Source organism: Azolla caroliniana, unplaced genomic scaffold, assembly GCF_043228905.1.
Source record: "Azolla caroliniana isolate FFs.n. ecotype wild unplaced genomic scaffold, voAzoCaro1.0.p SCAF_4, whole genome shotgun sequence".
Lineage (NCBI taxonomy): Eukaryota > Viridiplantae > Streptophyta > Polypodiopsida > Salviniales > Salviniaceae > Azolla > Azolla caroliniana.
Window position 1 is genome coordinate 20,669,269 of NW_028230439.1, and position 20,445 is coordinate 20,689,713.

The 20,445-nt window shown below is 37.9% G+C and overlaps 3 protein-coding genes across 3 annotated transcripts; all 3 read left to right on the forward strand.

Moving 5' to 3' along the window:
• The first annotated feature begins 658 nt into the window (after positions 1-658).
• LOC147865338 (Zinc finger C-x8-C-x5-C-x3-H type family protein) lies at positions 659-5,612 on the forward strand. The gene is made up of 5 exons (XM_087318118.1): positions 659-1,149; positions 2,783-3,001; positions 3,225-3,349; positions 3,418-3,530; positions 3,683-5,612. Exons 1-5 carry the CDS (start codon positions 1,015-1,017, stop codon positions 4,741-4,743), a joined length of 1,653 nt encoding a protein of 550 aa, XP_087174244.1. The 5' UTR covers positions 659-1,014; the 3' UTR covers positions 4,744-5,612.
• Positions 5,613-6,760: 1,148 nt separating this feature from the next.
• On the forward strand, positions 6,761-11,251 carry LOC147865339 (pentatricopeptide repeat-containing protein At2g03380, mitochondrial-like). The gene has a single exon (XM_087318119.1). It carries the CDS (start codon positions 6,975-6,977, stop codon positions 10,305-10,307), a length of 3,333 nt encoding a protein of 1,110 aa, XP_087174245.1. The 5' UTR covers positions 6,761-6,974; the 3' UTR covers positions 10,308-11,251.
• A 153-nt stretch (positions 11,252-11,404) lies between these two features.
• On the forward strand, positions 11,405-20,353 carry LOC147865340 (SNF7 family protein). The gene is made up of 8 exons (XM_087318125.1): positions 11,405-11,645; positions 16,071-16,130; positions 17,504-17,680; positions 17,891-18,073; positions 18,877-19,007; positions 19,086-19,254; positions 19,338-19,467; positions 20,055-20,353. Exons 1-8 carry the CDS (start codon positions 11,457-11,459, stop codon positions 20,261-20,263), a joined length of 1,248 nt encoding a protein of 415 aa, XP_087174251.1. The 5' UTR covers positions 11,405-11,456; the 3' UTR covers positions 20,264-20,353.
• The last annotated feature ends 92 nt before the right edge of the window (positions 20,354-20,445 follow it).

The following is a 20,445-nucleotide window of genomic DNA, read 5'->3' on the forward strand; positions in this document are numbered from 1 at the left end:
ATTTACTCTGTTTTGGCTCTGATCTGGTTTGCTCCAACTAAGGCAATTAACCACACACACACACAAAAAAAAAGAAAACCCTAAATTTGCCCATATCTTTTCTTTCTCTCTCTCTCTCTCTCTCTCTCTCTCTCTCTCTCCCTCTCCGGCCTGTCTCTCCCGCTTTTCACACCCCCTTAGAACCATTTCACACTCTCTGCGCACGAATCCTTCTCTTTTGTTTTCTTTTTGTATTCCATTTCCTGCTGTTCTTCTCATTTGTCTTGCCGTCTCTTTCATCTTTTTGTAGCCCTAGGTACTTTTAATACTTCTTTGCTGAAGGGCATTTTAGAAGGAGGGGTTGGGAGGGTGTTGCTTTTTTTTCGTTCATTTTATTTCTATATCTATTTTAATTCCCTCTGTTGTTGATGATCCATATCCTTTTGTTCTTTCTCCTTTCAAGAAAAACACTAACAGGAAGAAAGAAGTTGCCCCAACAAGGGCCTCAAAAAATGAAGGCCTTCAATATATTCTCAAAGAGTCATACATTTGATTGCAACAGAGATGTATATGTTATAAACTTATATATATGTAGACATATAGAAAACATATGACCGAGTAGTGCAACCAAAACATACAAATCTTGCTAAATAAGGTAGGATAAGTGTATGTATGTATATATATATATATCATAACAGAGCTTTTTCTAAGGACTGTTTTTTGTGTCTTAATAAATAAAGGAAATCTCTAAAGACTTGGCTGAAATCAAAGCAGTGAAGATGATGATATAGGATACGGAAAAAACTTAAAAACAAAAGAGTATTTTCGTTTATCATCTGCTGCTCATTACTAATGCATGAACCAAGTGAAGTGGTAGAAACAAATATTCTAGTTATGTGAGGGATGTTAGCATAGCATCGAAATTTGATGTAAAAAAGAAAAGGAAAAATATAAGGCGATCATATTCCTCATTGAAAGAATAGGTTTTGCTATTATTATTTTCTTCATTATTTATCTATTTCAAATACATATATAATGGCAACCCTATCAGCATCTACACCTAATACTATTCAAGGTACATCATCACAACGCCAGCAATGTGTTGATGTCAACGTGAAACGTTCGCGGCCCAAGAGTGTTACATGGGCAGACAATGATAAATTGAATCAGGTTGGCTATTTCAGTTTGCTTATGTCAATCATCACTTACTGTTTACCTTGTTTTTCATAGCTTCAAAATTGAATGGGGGCTTATTTGTGTTTTATCTTAAGTGCTAAAATTGAATCAATTCTGGTTTATCTTTCTTTTGGGGATCTGGAACTTCTGTTTTTTTTATTCTTCAACTGGCAATAATCTGTTTTCGATTCCTCATTTCATTGCTTAAAGTGATAATTGTTTTGGGACTCTTCAGCTTAAATTGTATTAGTTTTTTCAACTCTATCTTGATGGGGGGGGGTTGTGACTTTTGATGATCACTGTTTTATTGAATTTTGCATTTAATTTATGCATTTGAATTCTCTATGTAAGGTGATTTCTCTGTGTATATAACCTGTGATATCTATCCAGAAATGCAGTGGTGTGTCATTACTGTAAAGGAATACTTTATTTTGATCTTTATAGAGTTAACCTTAGAGCTAATTGTCATAATTGAACATGAATGGATGTAAAATTTGTTCCTTTTTGTCAGTTATCTCAAAATGCAGGACGGTTCTGGTGTCTTGTGGAAAAGTTTACTCTATCTTGTATACTGTTCTCTTTTCTATGATGATACTATGTTGTTTTTCCATTACTTTTAGACTTTAACGTTACTTTGAAGATGACATCATTTTTTGATGTGGCTATGTGAGCTATCAAGGGATATTGTTCATGATTGGAATTTGATTGGATCTGGAAATGACAAGCAGCTGTTTCAAAATGTCAGATTGTACAAGTTGCATTTATGGGTTATGATGTTGATGATGTCTGGATGAAGCTCCTTATAGAGGTGGAACATCTGAATGAAAGAAACAAGCTATAATATTCCTTATATAAAATTTACTATGATTCTAGATGTGCATTTGCCTTGATGGCTAATCTCATTCCTTATGTATATCTATTCCAGCCATTCCCATTTTGTGCCATGTGACCATGGAGAGATTAGAGAGTTTGGGAATTGCTGGTAAAGTGTATGAAAGTGGGTATGCGCTCATAGGATCTGTTGCACCAAATGACCCCTTTCGGGGATCAAGGCTGATTCAACTGAAACATCTTCGAAAGCAAGAATGAGGCTGACCACTTTACTACTATTAACTATAACCAAGATCCAATTCTGTGTGGGGTTTTGAAGTAATTGCCCCTGTTTCATTACATATTTTCATTTTTGGTGCTCTCTTTGTCTACATCTAGGCATTAGGATTCTCAGTAAATGATTTGAACTGTTGATTGACATGGTTCACTTTCATAAAGGAAATGATACAGAGCTGAACTACCAAAAACTGATGCATAAAAAACTATAGGATATCCACTTTCATTGTCCACTATTTGCCTGTCCATTGTATTTTTTCCCCATTTCCATCAGGATTGTGACACAATTGTTGTCCTAGTCTGCCCATATTTTCCATTAACTTGTTTGCTTTGTTGCCCAAACAACTACTTTTTATGGGTTTGTCAAATAGTCTGCGTCCAGTTTTTGGTTGGTTCTTAGAAAAACTCTCCTCATCAATGGATACTCATCATCATGATGGACTAATGCATGAAATATGTCTGTTTTTTCCTTTTTTACGTATAGATTTTATATTAATAACTGATTTGGTGCTTGCAATAGATTCGGCTGTTTGCAGCAGAGGATGCACCATCATTATCAGGATCAGTATTGCAAGAATTCTTGGAGGCTAAAAAGAGCAAATTTATGCATACATTGATTCCAGTCTCAGCACATGATCTGCCTCCAGGATTTGAAAGTATCACTACAAAGCGCACAAAGCTTGATATATCGGCTGTTCCGACAATGGTTACTCAAATACAGTGGCGCTGTCCCGAGAAGGTGGCTGAATATTGACAATACCAATGTGGTTGGATAGGACCTATTTTATATATATATATAGAGAGAGAGATATAGATATATGTTATTCTATACCTGATAAAAGTCGTAAAGGACATGTAAATGGATAAAAATACTAGATGTAACAGGATGTTGCTTGGATAATTCATTTTCATTAATGTGGTTGAATTGTTTTTAATCCAAGATATATAAATATATTGTGTAGTTTCTATATGATCCATCATGGCAAGTTGCTAGTGGCGATGAGAGCTCTGAAGGAGCTTCACAAGCACAAAGAGATGTGAGAGTACTTGAGGCATTTTATCCTCGCCTCACAACAATTCCTGCTAGGTTATTTCTAACCCTCCACTTCATGTTATTGTAACATAATGTCTCTTATATCCTCCTTTTTTTTTTAGTTCTGTCGAGACACAGGAAATGCCAGCTCAACTCGATGAGTCACAGGTGCCGCTGATCCCAATAATACCAATAGAAGATGAAGAGGAAGGAGTAGGTGATGACTATACACTAGGTATTTATTTTATATTTACATTTTTTAATGTAGGAGCCACTTCTAAACGAATGAAACATGAAATGATTGTTCTGGATGTTTATTTAGTCCTTTCAACCCTATCTTTATCATAATGATTCATGTCTGATTTTGTTTTGCTACATCCATTATAGATGAGGCGGGCACTGGAATTGTCAAGCCTCTTTCTACTTCTCAAGACTTGGACATGAAAGTCTGTTTGAGCTATCCCCCTGGTTATTCGCCAAATAGGGAGAATCAATATTTGGATCAGCTTGGAGATCAACCACCATCAAGAACTTTATCACCATCCTTGTCGGCAGAGGCACATTTTAACACTGACTTCAGTACAAGCTTTGTTAATAATGCTGATCCAGATGTTGCAGCCGCAGCTGCAGCCGCATATGCTGTTCTCAAAGCTAAAGAGAGTGGAGCTTTAATTGATCAAGATCTCCTTATCAAGATTCTAAGCAACCCTCTTTTGGTCAAAACCTTGACTGCCTCAAACCCGAGCTTAAGCAACCAATTTGGGAATATCTTTGCAAGCACACCTTCATTCAGAGAGAGTGGTAATGGAAATGGTCTTAAAACGAGTCTCCAACCCTTTGAGGAGTATCTTACTCATATGATGCCAGGAAGACAATTAGAAGGAAAATCAATGCTGGGATTTTCAGTAAACCCAATGACGTCGCATGTGCGGGGGCTTAATGCTAATAGTAACACCCTACTGAATAGGGGGTTCCCTATGGGAGGGGGTCATGAACAAGTGAATACTAGCAAGGGAATGGTAGCATATGGGAGTCTTGGTCGGTCTTATTCATTTCCCCGACAAAACATGACTAGAGATCTCCAACAACATGGAATGGTATGTCCTGAACCTCCACAAATAAGACAAAATGGAGGACCCTTATCTTTTGAAGAAGTGACCGTGGGGGAAAACGATAAGCTTGGCAATCCTCAACCATGGCTAGGAAATAGTAGCAGCAGCAGTAGTGTTAGTGTGTTATCAACTACAAGAAATGCTCCTCTAAATAGGCCACCAACAGCCAAAAAGCAATGCTTCTTCTTTAATACTGCAAAAGGGTGCCGGAATGGCACATTTTGCAACTTCGTGCATGAAGTTTTGCCTGAGAAGCCCCCACATCTTGAGAGAACAAATTCAGATATTGAGCAAATACATGATTCCAAATTGGAAACTACTATGGGCACAATGTAGGTGTGAAATGTGTATAGGATTGCTGTGCTACTAGAGTTGGTGAGCAAAGAAAAAGGAACAAATTCAGGAAGTAGACCAAATACAATATCTCAAGGCTGAAACTATGTCATATACCGTGCATTGTAATGCCACCTCAAAATGATCAAAGAGTGTTTTTTCTACTTCTTCCACATAACTAGGGGCCAATTACCATTTGTGGCATCCAAAGAGTGGGGGATGGGATTTGAGCTTCTGACCATTGGTTTTGACATGGCAATGGCCCAAATCACTACGCTAATACTCTCTTTTGTGACCGCTTTTTTTTTCTATTTCTTTTGTGTAGCAATGATGGCTGATACACGTGCGTTTAGTTCCGGAAAAGTACTAGCTTTGTTTAACAGGATGTGTCATAATGTTACATGTTCAGATGATAATTAGATAGTACTCAGGATTTTGGTAAAGCTGCTCATAACCTTATGGTGGTGATAAACAAATCAATTGTAAGAGGGAATCGATTACTCATCCTAAATCTCGGCTTCAACCTTTGGCCATGAAATAGCATCATTATGCAGATATGTTTTCCAAATCATGAGGGATTCAAGACATACACAACTTTAAAAGAAAATATAGTGCAATGAGGAAATCTGAAATCTTAGGGCTTTGTGATTATGCATTCTTTAGCATAACATTGAGGTAGCTCACATGGTGACCAATCCACGTGAGGGCCGGCATAACCATCATATTGGGATGCTTTTTAGAGCTTGAAATTATCTTGAGACAATGGAACTTGAAACAGGATTTTGGAAGTTTGATGAGTATATTGTGTACATGTGTATGTAGTGATATATGGGGATTAAGAGCAAATGTTTACAAATGAAAGCAATCAAAATCCACGCAAAAGTTATCTTGAAATTACTCACATTTGTTCAAAATCTTTCAAGCTTCTCCCAAAATCCCCTTTAATGTTAGGACTGCAATGTTTTTATAAGAATTAGTGTATTTCCCACTAAACATGAGCCACTAATTTAAGAGATGGTAAATTAATTATACATAAAATTGTGGAACTATATATGTTCATAATATAGTTGTCAATGGCAATTTGTTAAATCAAATCAGTCCTTGACAAGCTCATAATTGTAGTTCCATTAAATTGTTTGGAATTTAATCCAATCTCCTTAGTGTGCTCTTCCAAGCTCATCTTGGCAAGGAGTTCCTCAATAATTACTTATAATTTAGGTAAGTTGTACATGTCCATCCTTAGTATGTGAACCTTGATAGCCCAACTGCAGGATTCAAAATTAGATGGCTATGAAACACTGCTTGAGGGATTACAATAGTCAACTTGGTGTCTAGACCATGGAGTTAAAAATAATCGGGACTCTATTTTGTCATAAATGAAGATGAGCTTGTTCAACTCGAATCGAACAATTCTGGAGAATCAAGGTGGGATAAATTTGATTCAAATGTATACAGACATTGAGCATGGGTGAAAACGAGTGCATCTTTCTTCTCATCACCATTACACGCACACATGCGCGCGCGCGCACACACACACACACATACAAAGAGATAGGCAAACAGATATACATACATACAAACAGACAAACAGACAGATGTACGTAAGTACATAGTACATACATATACCTAAACACATTACATATATTACATACATAAGTACGTACATACATACGTACATACATACATACATACATACATACATACATACATATGTAGTACGTACATACATACTCTGTTCCCATACTCTGCTACGAAGCTTCAGAAAGAAACGTGGATCTTGGTCACAGGTTTCTACGAAAACTGTCGGATCTAAAACATGAAATCCTAACATCAAAAGTAGATTGCTGGTGACAGATTTCTAAACCACAAATCTATAAAGCGCGCTATGTCCTGAACACGAGACACTGAAAACAAAACCTTAAAACTCTAAATCCTAAGCCGTAATCATGTAGGCAGTAAACCATAAACCCCTCGCCCCACAAATCCAATCATGCTTAGACGCTAAATCCTAAATATGAGACACTAAAATCTAAATCTTGTATGCTAATCTCTAACCCTTGACCCCCTAAATCGTCTAACAATAAACCTTAAACTCTACGCACGCATCCTTTGAGACCTGAAGCAATTAAGACTCTAATCCATTAACCCTAAAACTCCAAACGATAGACACAAGAAACTAAACTTTAATTAAGTGAAATGCTGTCAATGGCTGAAGTGAAAAGAGTTGCAATTCCATGATGCCCCCCATAATGGCCTATAATTTTGTGAAGATGCTTCAAGATTGTCGGAAGAAGAAGAATTCAGCATTTGCGCTAAGATCCCATTCAGAGATGTGTTCTAATGGCCTTGAAGTTCACCCAGCCATTGGAAACTACCTAGTGCCAATGTTTGTAGATTGTGGAAGCTTAACTGATGCTGAAAGAGTGTTTCTCAAGCTTATTCAGCGCAATGAACAATCTTGGACGTCTCTTATTCGAGGTTTCACTGAATCAGGGAAGTGTTTGGATGCTTTTCATCTCTTTCACTCGATGCAGATGGATCAAGTTCCAGCCAGTGCCTTCACTTTTCGAGTTCTAATCAAAGCTTGTTCACGCCTTCAAGCCCTCAAAGGAGGTCATTATATTCATATGGAAACTGTGAGGGAGTCATGTGAGAGTGATTCATTTGTAGGTAACACTTTGGTGGATATGTATGCAAAATGTGGTTCCTTGGCTGATGCACAGGGTGTGTTTAATCAATTGGAGCATCGAGATGTGGTCTCATGGACGTCATTGATTGGAGGTTATCGTGAAGCTGGAGATAATGAAGAAGTACTCCGATGTTGGGACCAAATGCAACACGAAAAAGTGTTCCCAAATGTTGTCACTTATGCATCTGTATTGTTGAGCTGTGGAAGCACAGAGGCCCTCGATAAGGGATGTGAAATCCACAGGGATGCAGTGAAGAATGGGTTTGAACAAGATTCATTTGTTGGAAATGCATTGATTAATATGTATGGAAAACACGGTGCTCTTCTAGAAGCAAAGGAAGTGCTTGAGGAGATGTTTGTCAAAGATGTAGTGTCATGGACTACATTGATTGCGGCATATGCTAAACATGGATTTTTCAATGATGCTCAGGAATGTTTGGTGCAGATGAAAGAAGGAGGAGTCTCACCAAATCTTGTTTGTTGGAATGCAGTTATTTCTGAATATGCCGAGCATGGGCTTGGGGAAGTAGCATTGCAATGTATGGAAAAGATGCAACAAGAAAGCATTTACCCAGACATCATTACCTTAACATCTATCACAAAGGCTTGTGGTAAAGCAAAATGCATCAGTAGAGGCCGAACCACACATTCTCAAATCATGAAAATGGGAAGCGAAAAAGAAACTTTTGTCGGAAATGCTTTGGTTGATATGTATGGAAAGTGTGGCTCATTAGATGAAGCTCGGGGAACATTTGATGGTCTGGAAGATAGAGATGTTATTTCATGGACATGTCTGATTTCAGGCAATGCTGAGAACGGGCTCATTGAAGAAGCTAATAATTGCTTGTCTGAGATGCAACAAAAGGGCATCCCAATAACTATCACCACATGGAATGCTGTTATTGCTGCATTTGCTGAAGGACTTGGGGAAGAGGCGCTGAAGTGCTTCAAAAAACTCCGACTTGAAATGGGGGTGCCTCCGGATGAGGTCACATATACTTGCACATTGAAGGCTTGTTGTAGAATTGGAGCAATTGATAGTGGTCGAGACATTCATGCAGAAGTTATTAATGTAGGATTTGAGAGTGATCCTTTTGTTGCAAGTAGCTTGATTGACATGTATGCAAAATGTGGTACCCTTGTAGAAGCTCAGGAAGTTTTTTCTAAGGTGCCTGTCAAAGATCCGGTCTTATGGAGCATACTGGTTATAGCTTATGCTGATCATGGGCTTGGTGAAGAAGTTGTGAAATGCATACAACAAATGCAACAGGATTGCATGGGTTTGAGCACATTGCCCATTCACTCTTTGAAAGCTTGTGATAACATTGGAGACATTATGATGGGTCAGAGACTACATATACAGATGGTTAAACAAGGTCTGGAAGGAGACATAACAATCGGGAACGTTCTTATCGCTATGTATGCGAACCATCTTTTATTTCTTGAGGCACATTCTACTTTGGATCATCTTTCTATGCATAGAGATGTGGCCTCTTGGAATGCATTGATAGCAGCATATTCAGGTCAAAGAATTGGAAGTGAAGACATAAAGAAGTGTTTGAAAAGAATGGAGCTCGATGGTGTATCTCCGGATTCAACCACTCATGTTTGGAGTTTGAGATGTGCTGCTACCTTTGAAGCTCTTTGTTGGGGTCAGAAAATTCATTGCGAGATTGTAAAGGCTGGTTTCGAAACAGAATCTTCTACTTGTATTTCATTGGTAGAATTCTATGCAAATCATGGCTCTTTTGCCGAAGCTAATAATATAGCAAATCAACTCATCGTCTTTGATGATGTTGCATGGATGGCACTGTGTGTGGGTTATGAACAGAATAAACTTTTTAAGGAGACACTGGATTGCTTAAAGAAAATGCAACAGAAGGGGTTTTGCATGAAACCCAACATGTTTGTGATGGGCCTGAAAGCTTGTGGAGCCATAAAAGCCCTAGCTCAGGGCTATGAATTGCATTCTAACTTAGTCAAACATGGATTAGAAACACACTCTTTTATAGGCAATACAATGATCAATATGTATGCAAACTGTGGATCAATAGTAGAAGCTAGGGCAGTTTTTGATAATACTCTCTCTCAGAACTTGGTCTCGTGGAATGCACTAATAAAGGGGTATGCTGAGAATGGTCTTGGAGAAGAAGCACTAAATTGTTCTGTGAAGATGGAAACCGAAGGTGTGAAAATGGATGCTATTACAATTGTTAGTGTCTTAAAAGTTTGTGGGAACCTTGGTATGGCTGAGAAAGGCCGAGAAAAACATATGAACTTGATCAAATATGGACTTGAAACAGAGTGTAATGCAAGTGCGGCTCTTATTGACATGTATGTGAAATGTGGTTTGCTGAAAGAAGCCTCAGAGGTCTTCAACCAGCTTATAGTTGGAGATGTGGTGTCATCGACGGCAATGATATCGGGATATGCATGCCAAGGAAAGGTTAAGAAAGTGTCGAGTTTGGTGAGTAGAATGAAAAGGAAAGGCATACAAGAAGACACTATCACAATCCTTAGTGTTCTAACATCATGCTCTCATGCAGGCTTAGTGGATAGGGGTTGTGAATACTTTGGGGATGTAAGGAAGGATAATAAAGCATTTCTAGCTGATGAGCACTATAATTGCTTATTAGACCTCATGGCACGTGCAGGGCAATTGGATAAAGCAATTGAAATAATAGAAAGCATGCCATTGCAGCCTAAGCCTATGATGTGGATGGCATTGTTGGGTGCATGTCGGAAGTGGGGAGATGTAGAGCTTGGTAGATATGCTTTCATTTCTGTAGTTGAATTGTCTTCAGATGATAAACAAGCTACACCATTTGTCCTCATGTCAAATATTTATGGAGATTCTTACATGTGTGAAGATGCATGATGAATCTCAGTCATATGGTATATGGCCAAACTGGCCATCCCATACTATGATGAGAGGAGGTGCTCAAGTCAAGCAGGGGAACGATGAGGGAACTTTAGAGGGGATATCCAAGTGGTTGGAAAGCTGAAAAAGACTACGAAACAAACCAGCGAAAGCCAACCCCCTAATCTTGAAAAGAGCTTGAATGTTCTGCTATCAAACAAACAAGGAAAGAAGCCTCAAAATTCGAAACCCAGCAACTAGTGTGGCTACCTCAATCATTTGGCACCCCCATAGTGCATTTTCTTGGGATCGTTACCCATGGGGAGGAAATGATGGTCTGTTTCTCCGAGGTAGTTGCTCCATGAATGAAAAAGAGAGGACTAGGAGCGAGAAAGCAGGAAGACTTCTGGCATTTGCTATGCATTCGATCGAAGCGCAATCACATTTGTCTTTTTCCTTGTTTAAATTTGGCAAACCCTCGAATGCTCATAGCGAGGTTCTCTGGTTGCGAAGAGTTAGTAATGAATGTTTCATACACAAATCAAATGCAGCAAAAGCATCACTATTTCTGAATGATCACTTTTTCTCCTACTTTGCTTCTGCAAGCTGCTTTCTCTGTTCGCGTTCCTAAACATGTAGCCCTTTACCCCATGTGATCTCGACTGAGGAGGCCAAGCAACACAACCAAGTCATGTATATATATATGATTGGGGCAACCATAACCCTCAATCCCACATCGATGTCTTCGGATTGTATAATAAAACAAATAGTCAAGTCTCACACAATGTTGTAACTAATGACACAATTATCTTAAGGACTTAATTAAGCCCACGTAATTAATCGCAGAGTCAATGTAACCAATCAATCACATAACACATGATTAATGTAACCAGTCATGCAGTGCACGTAAAAATTGCATTAATGATCCTAATCATATGGCTAATGTATCTAATCACATAATGAATATTACTAATTAATGCACCTAATCACAGAACTAATTTACCTATTCATAATTAAAAGACATACTAAACATAGCTGATCATATAAATAATACGTGGGTAATCAGATAATTAATGTAATTAATTGCTATAATTAGTCCGTTTTTGAATTATCACTTTCTTTGAGTCTTTCATTCATTCTTTCCTTTCTCCTTTTTCTGCGTAGCAGATGGAGTCAGCTATGGAAGCTTTCTTGCTCTCTCAAGTACCTTCATGGGAAGACGACGTCGTCTCCATAGCTCGATTCAAGGCGTTCTCAGGACAACGGTCAGACTGGGAATCTCGTTTCTTCTTTTGGAGAGATCTCATCATCAGTGTTGCTCGCCATCTCAATCTTCTTATCATCGACACGCATCAGGTATTACCTTTCAAGACTTGAGAAATTTTATTTTCTCAGCGAACGGATCCTTTATTTCCTTCTGTCTTGAAGGATCTTCTTCTCCAGTAAACAGATCCTTTCTTGATTTCAATGGTGGAAAATCTCACGGTTTTCATGCTACTCTTTCAATTTCTTTTCAGTTTAGTAAACTTACATTTTGCTATATACTTTCATTTTTTTTCTTCTTACAACGAATATATTGTTGTCTCCTTTCAATGATACTAGTAAATCACAGTTTCTGCGTGGTATTTTTTCCGTTTGATACGGATTTCTTCACCTCAATTTTTTTTTTCTTTGACGGATGAATTGTGCAGTTTTTCGTGGTGTTATATTAGTTTCCTATTTCTCTTTGTTTCAGGTTTATTCAACTATTGTTTCCCTTATATATGGTAGAAAACATGCGTTCTTTCAGTCACCTCCTTCCATTTCTCTCAGATGTTTTTGATTCTCTGTTTCCTTGAATTGTAGAAACCAAGTATTACGAGATATTCTTTCGTTTTCTCATGTGTTTTGATTCGTTTGTATCGTCAACTTTTTTGCTTCTTTAATGTTAGAAAAAATCACAGTTTTGGTATTGCTTTCCTGTCAATCCAGATGTAATTTCCATTTCAGTTTGGGTGCTCAAATCATTTATTTCACAGTTTATTGTGGTATACTTTCAACTTTGGTGCGGTTTTCCTTCAGTCTTCTTTCTTCCAGTTGTTTCATATCTTTAACTCTTGTTTTCTTTGTTGTGAGAAAACCACTTTTCAGAATATTTATTCAGCTTTCAGGCTTCCACTTGTTTCAGGATATCTTCCACTTATTTGTAGAAAACCATATTTTTGGCATGTTTCTCAGTTTTCTTGCATAAAGCACCCCTAGATGAAGCTACACAAGGATTGTCAAAGTAATTGCATAAAGCAGCTACAAATGCCTTTCCTCACACAATGGCCAATGCCCCCAAACATAGTAGTCCTACGAAATAGTTGGTATGATGAGAAATGTCGTGATACCAGGAGATGCTTGCAGTGTTTAGTAACTCAGGTTATTTATACACACAAACAAGCAAGAGCAACCTTCCAACACCTCATGAGAAAGAAGAAGAGATTTGTATTTAGCTAAATTTGAAGATCGTTTGTCTCGCTTGTTTCTAGGAAAAGAAAGTAAAAGAGCATGGAAAGTGTTTAATGAGAGGTAACCTACCACGCAAGTGACCTCAACTCAGGTGTGGCATGAATATACTAAGGTCCTATATGATATCCTAGGGCAGCCTCCACTTGGAAGCCCACATGGCTCACTCCCACATAAATCCACCTTTTTGACTACACAAAATGTAAGAAATGCCATTGATTGGTTACAATTTGGGAAGGCCTAGGATCATGGTGGATTGGTTGGTGAGCACTTTATCTATGCCCATGACATCTTGCTCCCATTGCCAGCATACATCTTTAATAGAGCCATGTGAGAAGGTTTCCCTACTAGCAGGACAGAACATACCATTCTGCCAATCCTCAGGAGTGGAGACCCCATGATGTCAAGCAGCTATGGAACAATTATGATTGGCCATTACTTGGCTAAACTATATGGCTCGATTCTAGAGTCAGAATTGAGTAAATGGGCAGAGCGAAATCGCTGTTGTTCAGCTGGACAGGCAGGCTTCTGAAGGGGTTCACAACTTTGGAACACATATTGACCCTCTGAGCCCTTATTGAGTAGGGCAGAGCCCATAATAAGAGGATTTATTGCTGCTTTGTGGATTTCTGAAAAGCCTTTGGCACTGTGCTACATGCTCGGTTTATGCAACGGCAAGAAGACCTTGGTGTCGGTACAGATATGCAATGGGGAATCTATACACTATATGAATCCATGTCGGGAAAAGTGCAGTCTCCCAAGAGTTTGTCAGAGGCGGTGGCTAGCACAATTTGAGGGAAACAAGGATGCCCACTATCACCCACTCTCTTCTGTCTCTATATAGATGAGGTAGCACATTACATAGATTCGGGGTTCAAGAGCATGCCTAGTGGGTATAGCTATACAAATATTACTATATGCTGAGGATATCGTGCTGATTTCTGACTTGCCAGAGGGACTACAAAGACATATAAATGCCTTAAAGAGTATTTTGTACAGACAAAGATTTGTCGATAAACATGAATAAAACTGAAGTGATGGTGTTTAACACGACTCCAGCATGGGTAACAAGATCAGAACCAGAATTTTTCCTGGGAGAGGAAAAGGTGGAATACACACGCTCCTACACATACCTACGAGTGACATTTACAGGGCTTAGGTTCTCCTTATGGGAGGTTGCTTGTGCCTGGCTTTCTTGTGGATATGCAACCCTTGGCGCTCTCGAAAGACAACGTGCACATTTGCAGTTCCAAGAGCCACGAACTAAATTGTGGCTATTTGATACACTTGTGACACCAACTCTTCAATATGGAGGAGAAACATGGGGACCGAGTCTTAACAAGGCGAATTATTGGAAAGATTTAGAGAGAAATTTAGTGTCAATGATTGCCTGCATGATAAAGAGCAAATCGTCGGTGCCCCATGATATAATTTGGGTAAAGATTGGAGCAGCCCTATAATCACTGAGGCACTTATTCCGATCAGTGACTTGTATCCAATGTCTCTAGGAGCTTCCTAAAGGAAGGTACTCAAGGTTGGCACTTATGTCATCAAGACAACTGGCTGAACATGGAGACACTAATTGTTGGTATGTTGAGATGCAACAATGGTTCAAATCACATGGCATAAGCATAAATGCGCTACCCCCGTTCTAATATAACTTGGATTGTCCCCATCTAAACATGACCGAAGTGGAAAAGGATAGAGTGATCTGAACTGATATTATTAACTTGGAAAGCAAGATAACATGGATCAGCCCCAAAATATCACTTGGTACAAAGATGGTTACTACAAGACACATCAGAGAATGGATTCATCATCAGGCCACTTTACATAGACATGCATCTATCCTATGCACTGCATAGTGTGATAGGGCAGTTGTGAACTTCATCACATCAATTAGAGATTGAGGTAGGCAGATATGCACAAATACCTCTAGAAGAAAGAATTTGCCAATTGTGTCGGCAAGGAGTGGAATCTGCAGAACACTATGTTTGTCACTATTGTGTCTTTTATAAAATAAGAGGGAGATACCATTGCCCCTTTAAACAAGGCTTTGGCACACTATACAAGGTAATGGAATATGAGGACCAATGGTGCCTAAGACTTTTCTTGCTAGAATTCAAGAGACACACAAAAAAGTTGTCGAAGGAGAACAGTACAACCACACAAGCTCATCCACAAAGAACAATCACAACTTTCTTTAGCCCCATCACTCCTATTGATGCTACAATTCAATCAAGGGCTACACAAATGGGCTCCTGACCAGGACATAACAAAGTGGTTACAATAGATCAGACAATAGCTATTTTTCGTGCACGTAAGCCCCGGTCCCATGGACCACGACCTCACCACCCTTGTCATTAATAGATTAAGGTCATTATCTCCCATCATCGCAAGTGCTTCCCTTGCTTCGGAGACCTCTCCATTCAAGATTGACCTATGCTAGAAATCTTTCGAAGACAAAAGCCACAATATATCTTACTTGAGAATCTTACATGTGTGAATAACACGTTTCCTTAGTTTCATTTATCTTACTTGTTTTTATGTTTATTTAGTAACATTTATCTTATTTTGATTTGTTGTTCTCAAAGACAAGACGACACTTAAGTTGTAATCTCTTGTTTGGTCTTATAGTTTTGGCCACATAAAAGACGTTAATATATCTTTCTTTCTTGCATTCATTTGGTTTAGATGTATTCTTAACATTTCCATTCTGGATCGACCTATGCTAGAGATCTTTCGAAGACAAAAGCTACAATATACCTAACGTGAGAATCTCACATGTGCCAAAAACCAGATTCCCTCGTTTCCTTTCTTTTCATCTTATTTACTTTTATATTTACTGTGTAATATTTATTTTATTTTGATTTGTTCTCAAAGACGAGACAACACTTCAGATGTAATCTCTTGTTTGGTCTTATAGGCCATTTTGGCCTCTTAAAAGATGTTAATATATCTTTCTTTCTTTCTTTCTTTCTTTATTAATAGAAAACCACAATATTTGGTGGCAGCCTTTCAGTTTCCTTGCTTCCATTGCTTCAAACATCTTTTATTCATTGTTTTCTTTACTGATAAAAACTAATATGGTTGACAGCTGAATCAAAACAGAAGCAAGAAAACTGGAAGATGTTCCACATTAATTATTTATCTATATGAATGTGGCAGTTTTACATTCTGATACCAAAACACAATTTAGCCTTGTGTGAAAACGTTGGACAATATATTTCTTTCTATTGCCTTACACTTGTTTATTTTGTTTTGATTTTCAGACCTCGTTTGTGTTGACAGGTACAACATTTTTGGTTCCTTCGAGGAGGATTAACACCTTTGTGCATAAATCAAGTATTGGTATGTAAGTTTTGTTTAGTTTTTTCAATAAATAAGCATATACAGTACATGAGTGGAACTATCATTACTTTAAAATGGCCACAAAGGAAAAAAGTTGAGAATTTTGCAAAATTTTACTCACATCATCTTTGAGTATCATGTAAAAAATGCAGTTTGGTATTAGTAATCAATAGAGATGGGAGTAAGAAAATAAGCGCAAAATTATCTCTGAGAGAAGAAATGAGATGCTTACTATGCCTCGATATAAAGGAAGAAACTGAGTGACTATTCAAAACAATCAGCAGCTTGTGTGGTAAATGAAATACTGCCGCACTAGGAACTAAGTGTGCCAAATAGAAGAAAGGAACCACAGTACAAGAGTTAGCTTTCTGGGTCATATTTAGAGCCCAAATACAGCTGCCATATAAGAACACAACTCAACTAATGGAAATGGAATGAAATGATGGAAGTGAACCAAGTAGAGCCTGATGTAGGCAGACCTTGATAGTGAAGGTAACTATTGCATCTCTGGTTCAATTTCCTTGTAACCATTTTCCATGCATCATTCCATTCATTTGGTTACAACTTTACATGCAATAGCATGAAGTATATTGGGAATGCAAAAATCATTTTTTTGTTCCACTGAATGCTGTTTCCTGATACTTGGTTGTAGACCAATATCCATTCATGTTAACATAAGTGAATGTATCTGTGATAGCTAAGCCCTGGATAGGTAACGCAGGCAAAGTCCCTTATGGACCTCAGATGAGTATATATTGGCTAGCACATGGCTGAAATAAATGGCAATGTGTGGGGTTTATGCTGCATGTGTGGCAAATGGCAGCTCCAGTGAGCAGAGAGACGAGTGGGCATGATTATATGGATGTATGGAATTGTAAGGATGTAACAGTTATGTATGTGGAACCCCCCCATTCTGCCCTCCTGCTATCATAGAAAATGTAGAGTATGAGAGCAAACTTATATCAGTAAATGTGTATAATTCTTTCCTCTGTGGGCTCTAAATGGATCCTAAAGCAACCTGTTTTCAGATCTCGTGTGAATGTATACGACTCTGCAACTCTGTTCTAAAGAGTATGGCCAGCCATCTAGAATTCTCATGAAGTCCTCTGCTTTACACACTCTGTAATAGGCTCCTCTTTAAATTCTAATGTGTCTCTGTTAGCAGTATGATATTTAGACCACTTATCAACTCTTCGAGGGCTCGTGGAGAATGATGATAGTTCGATTCCATTGCATTGTATCATTTTATTAAAATTCGTTTGCTATTTAAATCCAGCCATGTTCACCGTTTCATACAACGAGAATCTTTATATCTCTGGAGGAGAGAACTTAGAAATATTATATATTTTTACATAATGGGTTCTATTTTGCAGATTGAAATGTATAAAGATGGGGACCTGAAGGATTTGGACAATCACCAAGTAAATGCATCAAACGTTGTTTGGTTTTGGCAAAAAGTCAGGAAAGGGTTTTTTGGGAAGAACCAGGAAATATATATGAATGCTGATGTCAACATGAGAAGCCGCTTTGTTGTGACGAATTTAGTGCATGTAACTTGAAGGTTTTTTATTTATGTTTATTTACTCGGGTTATGCAAAATATGAGAACGTCATGATAATAAGTGATTTTTAGGGTTTAGATGGCATTCATTTAGATATCAATGGCAATTTTATTTCATGTTTTGTTGTTTTTATATTTATATGTAGATAACATATGCATTTTCTGAAAGTGTTTGTTTCCAATTAATTTCTACTGTATAGGAACGCCTTGTGAAGATTGCAAAGGCAGTTTCTGAAAACTGCTGGACAGCGTCATGTTTAACAACAATGTCTCACTTTATTGAGCTCTGCGGAGGGGAAGAGGAGGCAGAGGTTATTAAGAAAGAAATGATAAGAACTAAGAGAGGACAAGTTTTTACCACCAAGGGTAACATTGTAGTTCAGGTGCTCTCTCCACTTCACCTGATGTAATCTTTATTTCTAGGTCCTAGTTTGCACATAATTATTATACATCTTGTTTGTTGAACTGTATAATTATGACAGTGTTGTTGTGTACGAAGTATATGTATTATACAGACTATAACTTTTCTAGAGTCTAGTTACTGTACGTGGATAAAGGTATGGGCATTTCCAAGATGAAGTAGATTAATAAGATTGGCTTAATGATGAGGCTCCACTTCATGTATAGCCTATTTTAACAGAATTGAGATGTTTGTTGAGAAAGCCTCAAGTCCATCATAGTCAGACCAATCCTATCTCTTTCTTTGCAGTACAAGATTTGGTCAGATTTCATATTTGGATCCTCTATTCTTGTGATTGAGAGTATGTATCATTCTACTCTATTATAGAGGCCATATAGGTATTATTACAAGTCCTTTGTGCAACGTTAGAGGCCATCATTCTACTCTATTATAGACCCATATAGGTATTATTGCTATGCATTAACTTGCAGGCTGAGTTCTTACTCCGTAACAATGATTGAGAGGTGATGGGTTCAATGTTATGTATGGCAGGGGATAACCTCTCATTACCTCAAAATCTCATGTTAGACATCGGTAACCTAGACTATAATTGGATCTTCTATTCTTATGATTGAGAGTTTGTACCTTGAATTATTTGTGTGGTGTTAGAGGCCATCGCTCTACTCTATTATACACCCTACTAGGGATTATTTCTATGATTCATGTAGCAGGCTGAATTCGTATGCTGTAAAAGAGAGGTGATATATTGAATGTTATGTATTGCAGGGGGTTAAGTTCTCATTGCCCCAAAATCCCGTGTCGGATATCAATAATCTAGACTACTATCTGCTTCAACTCTATTGGACACAAGAAAAACTCGTGTCAGGGATGAATGTAATGGAGAAAGCATACAGTAGGTAATACGATGAAAAATCTAAAGACTCAGGCAAGCATCCATCTAACATGAATTCTGATAGTAGGATTAATGGTTTCAGGTCAAAGCAGTCTGCAATGAGATGTATGCAACTAAAAGATAGGAATAGTGCCAAGAGGCATGCATATTCCATGCGCAGACTCTCAGCAAGTATATCAAAAAGTCTTGAGTTTCAAGAAAAGATACATGGGGTTCTCGTATTCATATCAGAGGCAGAAATGAGCAAGCAGGTTCTAACCAGCTTTAATATTATTATTTTTTGCTCATATTTGCTTTTTACTTTCTATTTTTACTAACCTGATTTGTTTGGTAGGTTTTTGAAGCAATTAAAGTAGGTAAGGATGCTTTGAAGGAGCACATGATAGCTTTGGAAGATATCCAAGGTTGTCTGCAAGAAGTTGATGAAACAATTTCACTACACAGAGAAGCTGCAAGTGCTCTTGGTATGTATGATTGGTATAAACAAACTAATTTTGTCCCAAAAAACTCTTTCTCAAGCATTGTTCATGGCATTTGTATTTACTAAAACTTGAGGTTTCAATTGCTTTTCAAATTTAGTCAGGATCATGCATGTGTGTGTGCTTTCATTCCCATGATTATACAGGTTTTCATGACTGCAATGTCTATCCGTTACTTGGATTCTTGTGGTTTTACGTGCCCGTGAAATACTGATCTTTATTTCATCAATATTACATAGCCTTTCTCCACACTATGCATGATAAAGTCCACAGTTTTGCACCTCCTGGGCACTCCAGGAAGTAACAAAGTTCTGTGTTTTTCCCACGTGTTCAGTTTCATTTGTTTTTGTGGGTTTCTTTTCATTTATTATTAACATACTTATAAATTCTTATTCAAAAAACATGACTGCTTCAGTGGACCAGTAGCATAATATCCTTGGCATCTGCGTCTTAACTCCAGATATAAAAAGTGGATATATAGATTTAATAGAGGAAGTGTGTTATTTAGAAATATGATCTGTTTCTTATCAGCAATATACTGAATGCATTTTGTTGATTGTTTCTTCATACAGAGTTTCAGACAGAAGGAAATGAAGATGGCGAGCTTGAGTTAGAACTTGCGGAGCTAGAACTTGGGATGTTAAATGAAGAGGTTGAGATTCCTTCTCCGGGGGTTGATTCACTTCCTGTTTCAGTGAATGAGGATACACATGAAGCTTCTTCAGTTGAGGATGTAGTGGATGTTTTCAAGCATATGTCTCTTGAGCCAGAACAAGCATGACTATAAATAGTGTTAATATTTCTAACCTTTCACTGGAAACCAGTTAGTTAACTAATATTCTTAATTTTTTATGAGTTTTTGTCATTGGAATTATTGTGCACATCTGAACTCAAAAGCTCTTCTGCTTGCTGGTGATCCACAGGTATACCTACAATGCATGTGTTCAAAAAGCTGATTTATCC

Bases quoted from the DNA above. Each gene is read 5' to 3' on its own strand.
- LOC147865338 (XM_087318118.1), top strand. From the start codon at position 1,015: ATGGCAACCCTATCAGCATCTACACCTAATACTATTCAAGGTACATCA. The intron at 3,002-3,224 runs GTGGCTGAATAT...TATATTGTGTAG, and splicing joins AGTGGCGCTGTCCCGAGAAG to TTTCTATATGATCCATCATG. The intron at 3,531-3,682 runs GTATTTATTTTA...CATCCATTATAG, and splicing joins AGGTGATGACTATACACTAG to ATGAGGCGGGCACTGGAATT.
- LOC147865339 (XM_087318119.1), top strand. From the start codon at position 6,975: ATGATGCCCCCCATAATGGCCTATAATTTTGTGAAGATGCTTCAAGAT.
- LOC147865340 (XM_087318125.1), top strand. From the start codon at position 11,457: ATGGAGTCAGCTATGGAAGCTTTCTTGCTCTCTCAAGTACCTTCATGG. The intron at 18,074-18,876 runs GTGCTCTCTCCA...TATGTATTGCAG, and splicing joins AGGGTAACATTGTAGTTCAG to GGGGTTAAGTTCTCATTGCC. The intron at 19,255-19,337 runs GTTCTAACCAGC...TTTGTTTGGTAG, and splicing joins AGGCAGAAATGAGCAAGCAG to GTTTTTGAAGCAATTAAAGT.